This window comes from Podarcis cretensis, assembly GCF_951804945.1.
Source record: "Podarcis cretensis genome assembly, chromosome: 10".
NCBI lineage: Eukaryota > Metazoa > Chordata > Lepidosauria > Squamata > Lacertidae > Podarcis > Podarcis cretensis.
The window spans coordinates 20,745,395-20,759,905 of record NC_137179.1 but is presented as its reverse complement, the minus strand read 5'-3'; the positions used below and the strand labels follow the sequence as shown (position 1 = coordinate 20,759,905).

The window sequence follows — 14,511 nt, the reverse complement described above, 5'->3', positions numbered from 1 at the left end:
TGTTTTCTTCTGAAATGACTATTAATTTAAACATCATGTGGCTGTCTGACTGGAGGGCCAGATAGTGGAAGTATCACATTGAAGGTAAGCAGCGTCTTGAAGATACAGTGGTGCCTCGCAAGACAAAATTAATTCGTTCCGCGAGTTGCTTCGTCTTGCAATTTTTTCGTCTTGCGGCGCGCAGATTCCCCGGGTATTAACGGCTTTAAGAAAAAGGAAGCAAACTCGCAAGACGTTTTCGTCTTGCGAAGCAAGCCCATAGGGAAATTCGTCTTGCAAAGCACCTCGAAAAACGGAAAACCCTTTCGTCTAGCGAGTTTTTTGTCTTGCGAGGCATTCGTCTTGCGGGGCACCACTGTATGCAGTTTTATATAATCTGAACTCTATGAAATGCAGTGTCTTATCCCCCTACATATATCCCAAATGTACCTCGACCCATGATACAAAAGAGCGTTTAATCTAATTTGCACTCTCTTCTTTATGAGAATACCTTTTTACCATAAGAAATCAAAATGAACTTCCTTCTCCTTGTATCTTGCTTTGGTACTAGGCAACTAGTGGGCAGGCAATTTAATGTTAAATTCCCAATTTAATGTTTCTCTTAAACTTGAGCAACTTTCTTTGTGTTGGTAAAGTTGGTAAAGGACCCCTGGATGGTTAAGTCCAGTCAAAGGCGACTATGGGGGTGTGGCGCTCATCTCACTTTTCAGGCCAAGCAGTACCTATTTATCTATTTGCACCAGTATGCTTTCAAATTGGTAGGTTGGCAGGAGCTGGGACAGAGCAACAGGAGCTCACCCAATTGTGGGGATTCTTTGTGTTAAAGATGTACGTATTACGCTCCCTTTCTCTCAATATTTGCCATTCCCATTTTTACAGCTCTTTACTAGGCAAAAACAAAGCAGCAACCCACAAAGGGGATGCTGTAAATAAAAATCTATAAATCAGCATTACCATCTGTTTAAACAGGAAATACACAGACAGAATAGTTCCCCACGCTCTAAGCTATCCAGCACTCTGGATGCAGTACTGCTGCTTTCGTGAAAATTCTCTGCCCCCTAGCAATAACCTAAATAGTTGACATATTTCCAAACGCCTTACATGAGACAAATATTTGCACTCATGCCCATTTTGTTTATTTTCATCCAACATGGAACTGATGTCATGCAGTTAAATTGAGTGATTTTTTTTAAAAAGTCTAGTTTACCTTTCACAAGTAGAGAAAAAGAACCTACAGTCTACTCAGCAAGTATCTTATCCTTAATGGGCACAGTGCTTCTTCCTTTAACATGCATACATAAAAACCACTCCCAGCAGCTGTTCACCAAAGCTTTTGCCAGCACTCTACAAGATTAGCACCTCCCCAAAGGAAAACTTTCTGTAGAGCAATACCTTTTCACTGTAAAGTGGTACCTCGGGTTAAGTACTTAATTCGTTCTGGAGGTCTGTTCTTAACCTGAAACTGTTCTTAACCTGAAGCACCACTTTAGCTAATGGGGCCTCCTGCTGCTGCCGCACCGCCGGAGCACGATTTCTGTTCTCATCCTGAAGCAAAGTTCTTAACCCGAGGTACTATTTCTGGGTTAGCGGAGTCTGTAACCTGAAGCGTATGTAACCTGAAGCATATGTAACTCGAGGTACCACTGTACAGTGAACGTGGCTCGCTGGTGGCCCTCCAAATATTGTTGGATTCTAGCTCCCATCAGTGTCAGCCAGCATGGCCAATGGTGGAAGAAGATGGGAGTTGTAGTCCACAGCGTCTGGAGGTCAGCATGTTGGCTACCCTGGCACAGGAACCTATGATTGCTCAGAGGATCTATGCATCCATTATCACAGAATCATAGAATCATAGAATCATAGAGTTGGAAGAGACCACAAGGGCCATCGAGTCCAACCCCCTGCCAAGCAGGAAACACCATCAGAGCACTCCTGTTCATTTACCTAGAGTGCAGAAAGTATCTTCCACTGATATCTTTGTTGGTTCTAGATGGTTTGCTCACTGAAAACAAGCAGGTTTGCTCAGGTGTGAGAGGGATGGGGAATTTCTATTTCAAAGAAGTCCTCTTTACCAGGAAAGAAAGCAGAACTTTAAAGTTTACATACATAGGACTAACACTGCAAAATAGCATCATATAGACAATAATACATTTTCACACTATTTTGATAGAAAAAAGTGTTCCACACAAGTTAGAAAAAGTAGGCACCTTAAATTAAAAACTTGCAATTGGCATAAGAGAATTCTTTCATCTTTCAGTGGGCGAGAGTTAAAACCACTTTAGAATTTTAAAAGTATACTTGCACAAAACTTCATCCCAAACATGCAATGGCGCCAATATCAGACAAAAACAAAACGTGGAGCTCCCTCCTCTTTTTCCATACCTAAAGTGGGGAGGACACAGAACATGATCGTAAACAAGTTTACTTAAGAATTCAGCCAAGTTTATACAAAGAGAGAGGGTGTGTTTGGGAACACTGTATCGGCAAGGGATTCTGCAGTAAAATGCAGCTGGTCCTTCAAAAAAATATATATTGCAAGAGCCTGCTGGATCAGGCCAATGGTCTTGTCTACTCCAGCATCCTGTTCTCACAGTGGCCGACCAGATAGATGCCTGTGGGAAACCTACAACAGAGATCTCTTCCCTCCTGCAGTTACCAACGACTATTACTCAGAAGCATTTCTGCCTCTGGCCAGGGACACCACACCTTACAACATATTGAAGTCTAAACTTTATGTTGATCTATGAGTGCATGTATATTTGCAATAGTACAATGCTATCGTCGATTTTGCTGCGAGAGGGCTACCCCACAGCAACTTCTGCAAGTTTGGCCGCAGGGTCTCCCCCGGTGTGTGTGGGGGGGGGGGGGAGACAGCCCAGCTGCAGTTTTGCAGAGTACGCCTTTCCAACTCCTGCTGCACTTTACTTTTCCCTCGGCGCGACCTTAGACCCGAAGCTGCTGGGCGGAACGGGCCACGCCAGGACAGCCAACAAACCGCAGGAAGGAAAGGAGAGGGAAGGGAAGGGAGGTCCCGGCTCAGAGCCCGAAGGTGAAGCCGGAGTTGTACCTGCTGTTGGCGCCGCTTCCCTGGCAACGTCTCTCCTCCTCTCCGGGTGGGAAAGAGGCGAAGCGGCGGCGGCCTGGGAGAAGACCAAGGCGCTGCTGCTGAGGCTGGGGCTGGATTTCCTCCGGATGGCCACCCGCCTGAAGCCCAAGCTCTCGGGCCCCTCCATCTTCCCCTCTCGCCGCCGGCTGCGCAAGTGAGGAAAGGCGGCAGAGAGAGACCAGACGCCAGGCAGCGGGCAGAAAGCCGCCCTTCCTCAGCCCCTGACAGGAATGGCCACGGCCATTTCCCACGCCCCCTACAGGTTCGGCTGAGGGAGGTCGGCGGCTGCTGCCACTTCTTCCTCGGGCTGCTCTGTGGGGCGCTTTGCAAAGCGGGAAGGGGCGTCGGGAGATAGGGAGGCGGAGAAAACCACCGCCTGCCTCTTTGCCCCGCCTGGTGTCGCAACTCTGCCCGGGCGCCAGACGCCGCCCGCGAGGAGGAGGAGGAGGAGGAGGAGGAGGAGGAGGAGGAAAGAGAGGCGCGCAGATTTGCGGCCGCCTCGAAATTCCCGCTCAAATCTGGCCGGGCGCCAAAAGCGCGCGCCTGGCCGGCGTTGCCTTGCCTCCGCCGCAGGCGCGCGCACTCTCGGCTCTGAGCTCCTTCACCTGCCAGGTGAGACATGGGGAGGGGAGCCCGCCCTTCCTCCTCAGGCGGGGCAGCCGCGCGCTGCTGTTACGAAAGTTCTGCTCGAGTTGCAGCCCCGGAGAGCCTGTCGGCCTTTTTAAGCGGGCTGTTATGTCAGGGTTGTTGCAGCTCGACTCGGTTTACTCTGCGGTAAATCCCGGCTGAGCTCCGTTGGGTTGACTCCCGCGAGTGCCTAGGACGGGGGCGCCTACTTAATATGATGCTTCCCACTTGATATTATAGAATTGATAATATAGATGCCTAAGGGGCATCTAGTCCAACCCACTGCAGCGCAGGATTCTGGCCCACAGCTAACCACCTTACCTTCTGATTAACAGCCAGACATTGCACCGTGCTTCTCTGTCCTTTCGTTCCCATTTCGGCCCATTTTTTAGTCCAAGGCAATGGTGGAAATAATGAAACAGTTTCCAATCTTCTGTTTATTCTTCTTCAGGTTTTTGGTCCTTATACTGCTGTTTTTACTGCTGTCAGCAATACCAATTCCTCCATTGTCTAGGCAAATATGCCTCTGAATAAGAGTTACTGAGAACTGCAGGTGGGGACAGTTGCTGTTGCACTCAAGTTCATAGCTGCCAACCGTCCCTTTTTTTGGCGGGAAATTCCCTTATTCCAGCGCCATTTCCCGCTGCTATCCCAGATTGTTAGATATCCCGGAGACTGCGGGACAGGTGAGGCTGCTGATCCCTTATTTTCAAATCTGAAAGTTGACAGCTATGCTCAAGTTCTCCCTGCAGGCATCTATTTGGCCACTGTGAGAAGAAGATGCTGGACTAGATGGGCCTTTGGTCTGACCCAGAAGGTCTCTTCTGCTGTTTTTAATTGCTTGTTCTATTCTTGTGACTGCCCTTAGCTCCCCCTTTGGGTATGAAGGGCTGGTTAGAAATGTGAAATAAATAATAGGTGGTTTCTATTTTTCGGGCCCCTCTAGTCCAGCCTTCTGGTCTCACAATGGCCAACTGGGATCTAGATTTAGATTTATAGAACTGTTGGAAGGGACCACAAGGGCCATCTAGTCCAAGCCCCTGCAATGCAGGAAATTTTCACCCAACATGGGGCTCAAACCCAAGACCCTGAGATTAAGAGTCTCATGCTCTACCAACAGCTATAGCTCCAAAACAATTCCAGAAACTATTTGCAAAGCTGTGACCATCCTGCCTAGGTCTCTGTTGCAAAATTGGCTAGAAGACAGCACTTTGAGTGCTGGTGTCAGGGTCACAGGACATGAACCACAGATTATAAGTATGTGCAACACCACCTGTCCCTGCCCAAAGTGAGGAAGCTACAAAGAAGTCAGGCACAGTAGATAACCAACAGAGGACCACAGTAGGTCAGCTGACACTCCCTCACCCCTATTATAAAGACTGGACCAGGCTTCCTCAAGGTGATCTAAGCAATGAAGAGAACCGTTCTTACTGATTTCACTATCCTAGGGTTGGTAGCTGTTCAGAGAGTATGCCCTAGCCTCTGCACTCTGACAGGTGACATTTCAGAAGCCAGAATGGTGACTAAGCAGGATTTCCAGAGGGTTATGTTTCAGCATTCTGCTGCTGCTTATATCTCCTGTGCCTAGTAGAGCAGGACTGCAATTTAAGGAAAGTGCTTAATATGCATAATTTATACATATTTCACAAGTCAGATTGTTGTACGTGGGGGGAGCATTATACACAATTTTAGTTACCTTGATGCTGAATTTTGATTATTTGTTTTTTGAAAATGTTTTGAATAGGCAGCACTTGCTTCCTGAGGCAAAGGACAAGATCTTACTCCTCATCTTCAATTTATAAAGTACAGAAGCTGACTGGATTTTACTTGAACACTGGCAGCATGATAGTGTCTCCCAGTGCACCTGAGACTGCATGACAGCCCAGTGGCATGCATAGCTCTGATCCCCATCACAGGAATTATTGGGACCCCTGAATCTAGCAGTGAGTGGGGCACTGAGTTGGAGGCTGCAGGGGCACCTGTTGGTATCCCTATATTCAGCAGCCAGCTCCATACCCTGAATCTGAATATAGGGATACCATTGCACCTGAGGCTGTTAGACAGAAGTCCCCAGATGAACTTCCCAGATCACCAGGGCCTGTAGCAGGGGCCAGCAACCTAAGGCCCATAGGCCAGAAGCGGCCCACAGAGGTCGTTTGACTGGCCCACAAGCCGCATTGCATGCGGTGCTAAACTGGCGTGGTGCAGGGACTCGCTTCCACGGCACCGAAAATCATGACTGCGCAGACGCCGAAAATTGGGGGCACACACACGATCCGGCCCATGGAGAGATCTTCACGGGACTAGTCTGGCTCAGGCAAGATAAACCTTGCTGACCCCTGGCCTATAGGGCCAAACCCTCAGGGCACCTTCTCCCGAGCCTGAAGAGCTGAAGGTCTTCCACTGCACATCACCAGTCCATGGGTGCAGGCAGCTATGGAACAGAGTAGGAGTGCCTATTTTCAGGCCAGGGGATTGTCCTTTAAGGTGCTTAAGTTATCTCAAGGGGATGGATCTATGCTCCAGTAACCTCCCAGCTGGATTACTGTCAGGCATTGTACATGAGGCTGCCCTTGAATACCACTTAGAAACTCCAATTATTGAAGAATTTATCTGCCACAATTCAACTACAACAGCCAGGTTTATTCATATTACACACAAAAATCGGTATGTATTCATTTCCAGAGCGATTTCAAGGTGCGGTACTTACCTTAAAATATCTAAATAGCTTGGGATCCAGATGTCAGAAGGAGTGCCTCTTCCCTGTGGTCAAGATCTTACGTCAAGGTCCTCTTCCAAAAGCCAAGTGCTTTTTCACTGGTAGTGTCCTGGCACCACCAATAAAGAGGTGTGCCTTTTGCCTACTTTACAAATTTCAGGCACCAAATCAATACTTTTTAAAAAAAAAAAAACAGGCATTCTAAGATGCATACAATAATTCAGTGTGCTGTGTGGTTTTATTGCCTGAAACTTTAATAACTGTCACACAAGAGAGAAATCTAAAAAGGTTTGCTGCTCTCTCACCAGGGTGAGGCAAAATTTGATATCCTGGATAATTCTGCCATCTGATGATTTTGCAGACAGAGTCCTGTTTCCTTCCTTTCTTCAGAGAATCGGAGGTGTGGGCACACACAGACCACAGCAACACACAGTGACATACTAAATAATACAGATACAGCACAAAGTTCAAGGAACAAAAAATGGCCAGTTTATTTACTGGGATAGTTATGCATTACACCATAATTTTAATCGGAACATAATTATATAAGAATCAGTATATTAGCTTCTAATTTAGTTTCTTCAGTTCTGGAGCGTCTTATTTTCCCAACCGTTCAACCCGCATGATAATACCACACATGTACAAGCACATGATTCCCTCACGAAGCAATGTATCTAGGATTGTCTACAGTATCAAGACTGGGATGGGAGAGAGTTTGACATGGCAATAATTCAAAGCCTTTAAAACGAGTTGTTTTGGAATCCAGAATTGGTCAATATTCTTGTCTTAAAATCAGAATTGCAACACAATAAAAGTTTCTGACATTCAACCTTTAAGTCAATTAGCACATCTATCTGTATCCTCTAGAAATACTCCATTCAACCTCAAAAAGGCTTTACAACAGAATTTCAATTTAGTTTAGGAACAGCCGACTTTTACAGCAGTATACAAATTGTATTTTAATGCAAACTGCACCATTATTTAAAACCATTTGGAATACAGTATAACACAGTATGTCCTTTCGTGTGGTTAATTAGATAAGGATATTCATGCAAAGGGGAACATTCATAGATTACAAAATCACAAAACATCAGGATTTTAAGGTTCTCTCTCTCTTTCCTTATAAAGGATTGATTTAATCAACCCTTTAACAGTCAAACCACAGGGTTTGAAGCACTAGGTCTATAACTAGTGAGGTGTACTTAGGTCTAATTCAAAGATATGGTGCACAAAGCCATACCCCTGAAGAAATAAGTTTTCAAAGCTAGATTACTCTTCTTTCTCTCCCCACCCCCCACCCTCCAGAGCTGGTTAGCAAGATTGTTCACCTAACATTTGTACCAAACACTTCTGACAAATCTCCAAAACAGATATAATAATAAAGTCAAGGCTGCAATAAAAACAAAATCTGTTTATGCTGCAAAAAATCAAAACAATCAGTGCATAATAATAATAAGGAGCAGCACATGTACCTTCATATCAAGACACTAATTGAAACACAAGGCCCCCATCCCTCCAGAGTCTGACAGCAAATTATCTCCACTCGCAGCAACATATTTTTTCCTTTGTGTCTTGTCAATTTATCACTTTGTTACCTTCAGATTTAATAGAGGGGATTATCAAGAGCTCTGCAGGAGAGAGATTAAAATGCAATGAGGATTTAAGCCGTGCGTCTCTTGATGAAAGTTATATTGGACGTGCATTTCCAATATGCAGTAAGCGGGAAAGACTATCTCATGAAATAAGAATTATTCAGCTTCATCATCAGGGTTATGGGAAAGGGTACATGAAATCACGTCATGCAAGCTTTTAAATATATTGCATATTTAGATGCATTTCTGCCTTAAGGCTGAATGCAATTAATTGCTTTTCTTTTTTTTCTTTTACGCAGAATATGAACCAAAAAAATTAAATATATGGAATAAAAAATCTGATTACTATATGTCCCTTTTAGGTATAGAAATGAACAACTGAAAGAAACATTGAAGGAAGAAAAAAGGCTATTTTTAAAGCAAGAAATAAATAAGGAAATGGCTGTGCTTCTAATGTACCTGGATTCTAATGTACCTCAGTACCTGGAATTTTGAAATAAAGGACACCTTTATAAACAAAGGAAATAACATAATTTAAAGTCAAACAGTCACCAGATGAAAAGAACCAACCAAGAAAGGGATCATTTGTAATCTTGTTGAATTAGACATCAGGTTGAACTCTTTCTGGCTTCAGTAGCACAGGATTACTCAATTGTTATTTTTTGTCCCACTCCTCTGCCATAGTTAAGTTTAAGGTCCAATGTTACTAATACCAGTAATATCCAGGTAAGCAAGTTTTGTTAGCAAAGTGTTGACTTGTTTTGAAACCACTCCACTCGTAGACTTGTAGGTTCTCGTGACTAAACCTTACCCTTTGGGTTATATATAGCTTTGAGGGGGCCTTCTGAGAACTATTGGTAGGTATTCTACCATTTTTGCACTCAGATCTTGAGTTTCTAGTAATTAATCTTGACATAATTATGACCCAGCCATTACTGCAGGCATAATGCAGCAGCCTTCCTACATCCAGAAACGTGTGGTGCATACTAACCTGCACTGCACACAGGGAAGAAAGCGCAGGTCTATATATTTGCCTTCCATGAATGAAGGTCAGCACTGGATATTTTCATGTCCAGATAAAACAGGGTACATGTATGGAGGTGGGTGAAAATCCATAGCAAATCCCCCACCTCTCATTTGCATCTGCACAGTGTGGCTGAACAAGTGCACTCTCATCTTCTGATATAGATAGGAATGTGTAACTTCATCGCTTTGCGGGGTACTCATGACCATCTCTGCACTGGAGTTCTATTATCTTTGCATTCAATTTTTAATTCTTTCCCTAAAACTCTCCAAATATACCGTATTTTTCGCTCTATAACACGCACCCGACCATAACATGCACGTAGTTTTTAGAGGAGGAAAATCCGTAGGCATGCCACCCGTAGGCATTCCCTCCATAACACGCACAGACATTTCCCCTTACTTTTTAGGAGGAAAAAAGTGAGTGTTATGGTGCAAAAAATACGGTAATTATTCGATACGACCCAAAATTATAATTTTCAGTACTTTGAATGCTCTGGAGATAAACATTTCAAAAGAATAACCTCCCTACCCCCAACTGCAATATATATTAGAAAGAAAAATTGAAATTCTCAACACAATTATTTGGAAGTATGTTCCCTGGAGTTCAGTGGAACTTAGGTCAGAGCAAATGTGCTTAGGGCAGAAGCTTAACAGTGCAATCCTATGCATTTTTTACTTTCAAGTCCCACTTTGTTCAGTAGGGTTTATTTCCTGGTAAGTATGCATAGGATTGCAGCCATTAATGTACTTCATTGGAATAATTGTAATAAGAATATCTGTAGTTCTAAAAGATGTTTGGTAAGAATAAGAGGCAGTTGCAGTAGTGCTGCTTAAGCAGCAACGCTCATGTTTTCATATCTGAACAAGCCCCAGTATTCTGAGGGGTGCATTGGCCTAGCTGAAACATATCCTTAATAAAATCAATTAGATATAAAGAGCATGTTCCAACCAATTTTAAGCATTTTTAAGGCATATCGATTTCAGTGAATGAGATTTAAGCATGTGTTTAGCTCTCTCTTTCTGTCTGAAATCATCATGCATAATTTAGAGTAGATCATACCCAATTTAAAAACAAAACAAACTCGTAAGGGCTCATTTCAGTGTTTGCCAAAATTATGCCAAGGTTGCCACCTCTACCCCTCAACGGGATTCCCATGTCAGTAGACTAGTAGGTACTTAGTTTAATCACAGACCCCTGTGCAATAGCTTTAAGAAGGTTAGCTGTGTTAAGTCCATGTTGCAGCAAAACAACAGAAAGTCGCATAGAACCTTAAAGGCAAGCACGTTCATTGTGGTGCAACATTTGGTGTAAGCTTTCACCAAAATAAATGTGTTGGTCTCTTAAGTTGTCACAAGGCTCCTTGTTTCCCTTCACCCCACTTATTAGGTTTTTAAATTTTATTTGATGAAAGAACCCCATGTAAAGCTAGAGGTGGCAGCCCTAGATGCTGTTTACATGAAAGAATTGAAGACATTCACTTGTTACATAAGAATATGAGGATAAGATACAGCATTAAAATGTTAAACATATCACAAGATAAGGAACATGGAAACAAAAAGGATAAATGAGTACAAAGCACTGTTAGGTTTCTAACAGCAGACTTACATATGAGTTTGACTATCAGTCACAAGCCATTTAAAGCCAATATTTGCCCTTAAGAATCAAAATATGTTGCTTTCAAGTGGCTTGTGGATTCCACTGCTAACTTACTTTTTACCTCTGACTCTGAATCTCTAATCCATTACAAAAGCTCAGCTGTTCTGTTGTGATTCTATTACAGGAATTGCTGTTTAGGACTATTCTGTTTTTTAGCACCTTGGTTACTGGTTTTGTAATGATTGTTAGGCACAATGATTGGCCATCTAGACTATCCTTGGCTTAAAGTCCTCCCTTTATTTTTATTTTTTGGTAATAAATGTATCATTTTCTTTCTCTCAAATTCAGATGGCTTAGGCCAAATTATCCCAGCTGCCTTTGATTTATGTCAAGGCTGCCGCATGGTTCAGGACATCTTCACATTTATGCCTTGTGGATCATATGAACACTGCACGAGTAGGAAAGACAAAGAGATGTGAATCTGCCCAGGCCTTATTTATAATGTATTAAGGCTACCTGTTTGAGAGCAAGAATTCTGCTAATTAGCACGGATGGGTAGAATTGTATCTGGGGAATGCAACAGACGGATAAAAGTGATGACTCTAAGCCTAGTCAGCAGTCTGACTCGCTGCCAGGCAATGTGCAAAATAAATCTGAATATTCTTGGTTTTCTTCTATACTCACTGCTCCTCAAAACATTTGTTAAAGGACACATTCTTAGAGTGGGAACGCTGTGCAGTGCAGGAACAGAATCTGCTTCCTGTGTGTCACCTGAGAATTTGTCATCAAACTGACAATGAGATAGATCTTTATAGTAGCTGGGGGTTTTGGCAAGGAGAAAAAAATGCACTAGAGCAATAATTTAAAACAATTATCTTCAGTCCAAGACATCAATCCCACCTGCACAGCTAAATTCACCATCCAGTGCAGCTGGAAATGTACTATTTTTTGTTACATTTAGTTACCTCTTCTTTTTTCCTTGACTTTCTTTTGCCAAGGGAAGGCTTTAACCTGGTTAACACTGAACTTGGGAGCAGCAAGTGAAGAACATCCTGAACATTTCAGTTATAATATAACATAGCATGTTTACTTCAAGTTCATTTCCTTTTTTTTTTTTTTTTTTTTTTTGTCCAGATACCAAACAGAAAAATGAGCAGCACCAAGAGTCATCAGCTTATCTGAAATGCAAAAAAGGAGGGAGGGAAGTCCCTAAAACAAAACAAGCACCTCCCCAAAACACAAAAGTTAACCACAGGTAAACAATTATTAAATGCACTGTTCACTAAAACCCATTTTCGGCATAATCAGATCCTAGTGAAATATTAAAACAACAACCAGCAGCTAATATCATATTAGTTATAAAATAAGTGCGTAAACAATACCAGTGCAGCAGAAAAGTACAAGTCAATGGGCACAATACAGGAAAAGTTAGACATGCCTGAATTCTGCTGATGTTGGTGGGTTTCAAGTGCTTCACCGTGTGCCTTTTTATTTCAACAGGATTTAGGCACATCCAGCTTTTTCTGCAATGCCCCCAAAGTTCACATTCCAATTCAACACACTTTCAACATTTTTTGTGCAATTAAGAAAAAGAGAACACCAGGCCACACACTTTGGCCAAGTGAACAATCCTCAGTTACAAAACAAAAACCCTAACTGGGGGGAATCATTCCCTAGGTAAACTATTTCTGCGTCACTTAAAAAAAACAAAAACAACCCAGAAGAAAAACATTCACTCGGCATGGACTGTATTTCTAATAAACTCATGGTGCAAATATGATAAAATGAAAACAAAGATATTTAACACTCTTTAATCCACATAAAGAAAAACTAGAGTTGTGGCTGTGGCTCAAATGTCAAAATCAGGTTTTGTAACACATTTTCTTTGTTTTGTTTCAGTAGTTTTAACTTCCCAGCATATTAGCAGTACAAGCCAAATGGCTGGGACAAACATATTTTGACATCCAAACTGTAGCCATGATTATCTGGATGTAACCAGAGGAACCTTAAATGATCTTCTTGAACAGTTCGGGCACTGTACTTTGTGCTCTTCCATACATCCTCAGTTGTTTTAAGACCATAGATATGTGTCCGGACTCATCAATGCAGCAAAAAGGCAGCAATGCCTAATGGTTCCTTCGGCGCAAACTGTACCTTTGCTGTGAGAACCCCGACTCAGTTTCTTTGTGGGGGCTTCCCTGCCCCCCGACTCTTAGGTTGCATATGAAGATTAGGCTTAAGGAGGAGGCTTAGGTAGACAGCTGATGGGAGCACACTGTGAGCTGGAATGTGGCTGTTCTTCTGGAAGAGCTACATCAGGACTGAAAATAAAAAAGGGGGGAAATGATTAATATATCACCAAGTCTCTGTGCACTCTTGCTATGCCAATTATCATCAACATCATCATCTGTTACCAGCAGGTGCCAGGTGGGCTACAACAATTTAAAATTCAACATTAAAAGCAGTTAAGATAAATTGCAGCCACAGGATGGATCCTGAAAACACATTATCTTAAGTTTTAAAAGTCAGAATATTACTATTATTATTTATTACATTTATATACCACTCTTCATGCAAGGCTCACAGGATAGCTTACAATATAAAAACACAAAAATACATAACATAGTACCAAACAAAAACAATAACTGCCTCCCCCCCCCCCCCCGCAGTTTAAAAGGTCATAGATTGTTTAATTAGCCAAAGGCCTGGAAGAAAAATAATGTTTTTGTCCTGGCACCTAAAGGTATGTAATGGAAGGTGCCAGGCAAGCCTCCCTGGGGAGAGTATTTCACAAACAGGGAGCCTTTCCAACTGTGTAGTGATCAGGTGGGATTGCTATGAGGAATTATAACAAATATAGAGTAAGCCATCTGTGTCAGCAATGACAGCATTGCATTGACTGGGTTTAAACTATTTTGATATGATTCTTGATCAATCTGCACCCCTGCATCCCTGTTCCATTCCTCTCTTCTTCATAAGTCACGTACACACTTAGACAGGCAGGCGTCCTGGGTCCTCAAAGATAATGGGCAGTTTCCTCGATGTAGCTTTCTTATATATTAATCTTAGGATGTTAATCTTAGGGCCAGGAAACAGGTTTCACATTAAGGTGATAATGGTCACTGTCCTCCTGGCCATCCTTCTTATCATGTGTACTGATTGTTTATGACGTCCAGGGTTGCTGTATTCGCTCCTTTGTAGTTTTTCATTCATTTACTCCAAAGTATGTATGCCTAACCGAGGGACGCGGGTGGCGCTGTGGGTAAAAGCCTCAGCGCCTAGGGCTTGCCGATCGGAAGGTCGGCGGTTCGAATCCCCGCGGCGGGGTGCGCTCCCGTCTTTCGGTCCCAGCGCCTGCCAACCTAGCAGTTCGAAAGCACCCCCGGGTGCAAGTAGATAAATAGGGACCGCTTACTGGCGGGAAGGTAAACGGCGTTTCCGTGTGCTGCGCTGGCTCGCCAGATGCAGCTTTGTCACGCTGGCCACGTGACCCGGAAGTGTCTCCGGACAGCGCTGGCCCCCGGCCTCTTGAGTGAGATGGGCGCACCAACCCCAGAGTCTGTCAAGACTGGCCCGTACGGGCAGGGGTACCTTTACCTTTATGTATGCCTAACTAGTGTTTATAGTTTAACTTTGTCCCCACTTGAGGTTTGTTTGAATGCTCCAAGGGAATCTGATTGGTTCTTAAGAGCACTGTGTAAAGGATTCTTTTGCTAACAAAATGGCCTGGTGAGGGGTGTGGTGGATGCAGTTTCTCCGAGAGCCTTGCAGGTCAAAGCCTCGTGTCTTATTTTAATCAGGGTCCATTCCTTCCTTTGGCCTCAGAACGCAACACAACTGAAACTCC

General features: G+C 43.3%; 2 protein-coding genes and 2 long non-coding RNA genes across 16 annotated transcripts in view; 1 reads left to right on the top strand and 3 right to left on the bottom strand.

The window, feature by feature from the left end:
* Nucleotides 1–3,489, bottom strand: part of FGD4 (FYVE, RhoGEF and PH domain containing 4) — a 108,503-nt gene extending 105,014 nt beyond the window's left edge. Inside the window, exon 1 of the mRNA XM_079992360.1 lies at nucleotides 3,065–3,489. Coding sequence (XP_079848486.1) covers nucleotides 3,065–3,230 — 166 coding nt within the window. The 5' untranslated portion in view covers nucleotides 3,231–3,489. The remainder of the gene's footprint in view (nucleotides 1–3,064) is intronic.
* Nucleotides 3,490–3,569: 80 nt separating this feature from the next.
* On the top strand, nucleotides 3,570–7,241 carry LOC307225353. Its single transcript, XR_013842922.1, has 2 exons — nucleotides 3,570–3,715; nucleotides 5,475–7,241. It is a non-coding gene; the product is annotated as an uncharacterized lncRNA (long non-coding RNA).
* Nucleotides 6,916–10,708, bottom strand: LOC307225366. The gene is made up of 2 exons (XR_013842936.1): nucleotides 9,526–10,708; nucleotides 6,916–9,354 (listed from the first exon to the last, which is right to left on the bottom strand). It is a non-coding gene; the product is annotated as an uncharacterized lncRNA (long non-coding RNA).
* Nucleotides 10,709–11,729: 1,021 nt separating this feature from the next.
* BICD1 (BICD cargo adaptor 1) overlaps nucleotides 11,730–14,511 on the bottom strand; it is a 127,622-nt gene continuing 124,840 nt past the window's right edge. For all 13 annotated transcript variants that reach the window (XM_079992313.1, XM_079992301.1, XM_079992317.1 and 10 more), the window contains one exon: nucleotides 11,730–12,985. In XM_079992313.1, the coding sequence (XP_079848439.1) occupies nucleotides 12,980–12,985 (6 nt within the window). In that variant the 3' untranslated portion in view covers nucleotides 11,730–12,979. The remainder of the gene's footprint in view (nucleotides 12,986–14,511) is intronic.